The following is a 4,880-nucleotide window of genomic DNA, read 5'->3' as shown; positions in this document are numbered from 1 at the left end:
CACGAGGGCTGCCACCTACTAGGCACGCTGATCACAGAATCAAAATTGTATCGGGGGACGAACCTACAAATGTACGGCCCTATCACTATCCACACATCTAGAAAAAAGAAATATTGAGGCTAGTTGCGGAGATGTTGGAGCAGGCCATTATTCAACCAAGCTGAAGTTCCTATGCATCACTAGTTCTGTTGGTGAGAAAGAAGGACAGGAACTGGCGTTTCTGCATAGATTACCACACGCTAAATGCCATAACTGTCAAGGATAGGTACTCGATACTAGTCATCGAAGAGTTGCTGGACGTGCTGACCAGAGCATCATAAATCAACAAGTTGGACCTTCCTACAAGGTACCACTAGATCCGAGTGCATGTAGAGGACATCCACAAAATGATGTTCCGAACTCATGACGGACACTATGAGTTTCGGGTGATGCCGTTTGGGTTGACGAATGCTCAGGTGACCTTCCAAGGGCTGATGAACAACATATTCCATCTACTCTTATGACGGTATCTGTTAGTATCCTTCGATGATATTTTGGTGTACAACAAGACTTGGAAGGAGCACTTAGATCATCTGAGGTCCATGTTGGTGCTCTTGAGAGACTATTCCCCTAAGGTGAAGCAAAGTAAATGCCTATGGGGCGAACGACGAGTGGAGTACTTGGGGCATATCATTTCAGCCAAGGAGTTGCGACCGACTCAAGCAAGGTGGAGTGCATGCTCAGCTGGAAACAACCGAGGGCGGTACGGGAGCTACGCGGTTTCCTTGGTTTAACAAGCTACTATCGCAGGTTTGTGGACAACTGTGGGAAGACTGTAGCATCATTGACAGTCTTGCTTAAAAAGGATGCCTTTGAGTGGACTAATGTAGCGATAAAGGCATTTGAGGAGTTGAAGATAGCAATGGCGTTCGCACCGGTATCGGCACTACCTGACTTCACCATGCAATTCATGATTGAGTGCGACGTGTCGAGCGTAGGTATAGGAGCTGTATTGATGTAGATAGGAAGGCCCATTGCTTACCTTAGCAAGGCCTTGACCGGGAGGTCACAGTAGTTATCCACTTACGATAGGGAGATGTTCACTATCTTGCATGCTGTGACGAGGTGGAGACCCTATTTGATTGGGAGGCGATTTGTGATCTGGACAGATCTGAAGAGCTTACCTTATTTTATGGGGCAACGAATTCACCATCCGCACAGTAGAGGTGGGTCACCAAGCTATTGGGGTAGGACTATGAGCTGCAATAAAAGAAAGGAGCGGAGAATAAGGCGACGGATGCGCTATCCCATCAACCCGAACTGGCCGAACTGACAGCCTTGTCCGTGCTTTTCTTAGATGACATTCGAGCAGCAGGAGCTACTAATCCAGATATCTTGATAAGCTTGTAGGAGAAGGAGGATGACCCCACTAGTCATCCTGGGATGGTGAGCCGAGGCGGATTGCCTTGGATAATGGACGCATTTAGATACCTACGAATGTGGGCCTGCGACGAAGAGTGATGGAACATTTTCATTCCATCCCTAAGGCAGGACATGAAGGATTGCTACGTACTAACAAGAGACCATGACAAAGTTGTACGTGGCCTAGAGTATGATAGGAGCTAAGGGCGTTCGTACATGCTTGCGAGGTATGCCAACAGGCAAAGTCAGACTCACTGAGGCCAGCCGGACGGACTACTCCAGTCATTGCTCATATCGGAGAAGATTTGGAAGGACATCTCCATGGACTTTATTAAGGGCTTACCTTCTGTGAGGGGGTACTCGGTCATATTCATGGTGGTAGATAGGCTGAGTAATTATGCTCACTTCTCAGCCCTAGCGCACCCATATTCAGTAAAGACGATTGCAGAGGTGTTCGTGCGCGACATTGCTAGGCTTCATGGCATGCTGCATTCGATTGTATCTAATTGAGACCGAGTCTTCATTAGTGACTTTTGGATTGACTACTTTGTACTCCAGAGTACTCGATTGAACCTCAGTTCAGCCTATCACCCACAAATAGATGCCAAACTAAGGTGGTGAATAAGGGCATAGAGCAGTACCTGCGGTGCTCTGTGGGCGAGAGACCAAAAAGATGGCTCGACTACTTACCGCCTATAATACTACATTTCATAGCACTATCAAGATGACATCATTCGAGGCAGTGTATGGTAGGCCACCACCTACCTTGAGGACATATCACCCCGAGGCATCACTAGTGAGGATGGAGACAGAGATGGAGATAGCAGATCGAGATGTGGTTCTAAGGAGGTTACGGGAGCACATGACGATGGCCCAAAACCGCGTGAAGCAAGTGTATGATCGCCAGCATCGGGAGATGGAGTTTGAGGTCGGGGACCTTGTATTTGTGTGAGCCCAGGCATATCGACAAGTTACCCTACGTCCTATATGCAATCCCAAGTTAGCGCATAAGTAGTTTGGACCGTTCCGCATATTGTAGGGAGTGGGACCTATTGCGTACAGATTGGAGTTGCCAGAGGGATCTCGGGTTCATCCCATGTTTCATGTATCGCTACTACGGGCAAGACTAGGGGCAGATCAGGCAGTGAGCACACAGATACCCGACCCGGTAGAGGAGATACAGGCATACGAGCCGGTGCGTCTATTGGCGAGACGGAGACGATGTTGAGAAGGTCGACTAGAGACTGAGATCTTGGTGGAGTGGTTGGATAGCATTCGAATGCATTGCGGCGAGAACACTTCATTTTTAGGGTTTTATTTCTGTTGTTTGAGTCCAAAGGGTAGCCTCTAAGTATTGTGGAGTGCACTCTAGTTGGATTATGTTATAAAATCATATTTTCTTCTCCTATCTATCTCTCTATTTCTCTGTCCTCTTCTTTTTCCTTCTTGCCCGTAACTTCTCATCGTCCCCCTAACCTTCATTGGTTAGATCCTTCTCCTCGTCTATCGCGGCCCTACTTCTTCTAGGAGCAAACCTCTTCTTCCCTTTCATCTTATTCCTATATCTAATCGTAACTATCCCCATCTGATGCGAACCGGGTCAGATCGGATGACATCAAAGGGAGATTAGGCTCAATGTATTGAGTCTAATTATCTTATTTAGTTATTTGGTTTTGTTAGAGTCTTAGCAAGTTAGAATTTTATTTAATTAGCTAAATCTAACTCTATATAGTTTCGGGAAAATATTCACAGAATATTCTATAGATATCCGAATAATTTCAAACAAGTTGAATAAGATCGATAACCTTCATATCTACAACTTTGATATTCACGAATTCTCCAGATTCAGAATATATCTGCGGCAAATCGAAGGGTTAATCCGAGAAGATAAGGAAGACTAGTTTAATTAAATTTGTTTTAGACTTTTTGATTTAATCTATATAAATAGGGCCTTATGGCTTGTATCTTAGGCATGCTTAGGATGAAAGATTAATTGGCTTTTGCACTGGCATCTCTCTCAACTAGGCCACAGGCCTCTACATCTCCCTCCTCCCTCTTCACCAACCAGCGCCATCTCTTCCGTCGGCACGGTCTTATCTAGCTTGTAATCTCCCTCTGTTCGGCGATCCCCTAGTCCCGTAGGGCAGGCCTACTTCTCCCTCTTCGTCTCTTTATCTTAACCGTCTCTACCTCTTGTACAGTTTTTTACCACAGTTGTAGGACAATCATAGCCGTCTATTGCATCCGCATCTGCAAACCACCATCACCATAATCTATTGCCGAACCACCATCACCATAATCTATTGCCGAGCCACCACCATCAACTACTCGGCCTCTACTCCATCATCACCTCTCTCCTATACCTAGGAATCCGTGCCTTCACTTGTGGATCCCAAATCCTGTGCATAACTACTACGAATCGGATCAAGCCAATTCGAAACAATTGGTATGAGAGCCAATGTTTCTCGGACCACTATGGCTACCACCAGATTCAAGGCAGCTAAGCAAGTAAGTGATCAAGATGTGGAGACGGACCGCGTGGCTATATCAAGAACTCCATCCCCTGAGAGTTCTCGAGGACAGAGACAAATCCCACCTGATCTCGCGCAAACCCTAGCGCTTATGGCACAAACATTGTTGGATATCAAGGCCACCCTTGCTAATATGAATGAATACCCTCCAAAGCGTACCCCTGAGCGCCATCTTTTCTGTTGGCACGGTCTCGTCTAGCTTCTAATCTTTCTCTACTGCCGATCACCCTAGTCCCGTAGGGCAGGCCTACTTCTCCCCTTCATCTCTTTATCTTAACCGTCTCTACCTCCTGCATGATTTTTACCACAGTTGTAGGCCAATCATAGCCATCTATCGCATTCGCATCTCCAAACCACCACCACCATCATCTATTGCCAAGCCACCACCATCAACTACTCGGCCTCTACTCCATTATCACCTCCCTCCTATACCTAGGAATCCGTGCCTCCACCCGCGGATCTCAAATCTCATGCATAACCGCTACGAATCGAATCAAGCCGGTTCGTATCAATTGGTAGCAGAGCCAACATTACTCGGACTACTATGGCTTCCACCAGATCTAAGGTGGCTAAGCAAGTAAGTGATCAAGACATGGAGATGGACTGCGTAGCTATATCAAGATCTCCATCCCCTCAGAATTCTCGAGGATGGACACAAATCCTGCCTAATCTTGCACAAACCCTAGCGCTTATGGCAGAAACATTGTTGGAGATCAAGGCCACCCTTGCTGATAGGAATGAATACCCTCCAAGGCATACCCCTGAGTGCCATCTCTTCCGTTGGCATGGTCTTGTCTAACTTTCAATCTCCCTCTGCCACCGATCCCCCTAGTCCCATTGGGCAGGCCTACTTCTCCCCTTCGTCTCTTTATCTTAACCGTCTCTACCTTTTGTACGGTTTTTGCCATAGTTGTAGACCAATCATAGCCATCTGTCGCATCCACATCT

The 4,880-nt window shown here is 46.7% G+C and overlaps 1 protein-coding gene across 1 annotated transcript; it reads left to right on the top strand.

Moving 5' to 3' along the window:
• The first annotated feature begins 634 nt into the window (after window positions 1-634).
• Window positions 635-1,000, top strand: LOC140798940 (uncharacterized mitochondrial protein AtMg00860-like). The gene has a single exon (XM_073153030.1). The coding sequence runs from the start codon at window positions 635-637 to the stop codon at window positions 998-1,000; it is 366 nt and encodes a 121-aa protein (XP_073009131.1).
• Window positions 1,001-4,880: the final 3,880 nt, after the last annotated feature.

The sequence above is a fragment of the Typha latifolia genome, chromosome 12 (genome assembly GCF_019914945.1).
Source record: "Typha latifolia isolate L0001 chromosome 12, TyphaL0001v2, whole genome shotgun sequence".
NCBI lineage: Eukaryota > Viridiplantae > Streptophyta > Magnoliopsida > Poales > Typhaceae > Typha > Typha latifolia.
This window is presented reverse-complemented; position numbering and strand designations above follow the sequence as displayed.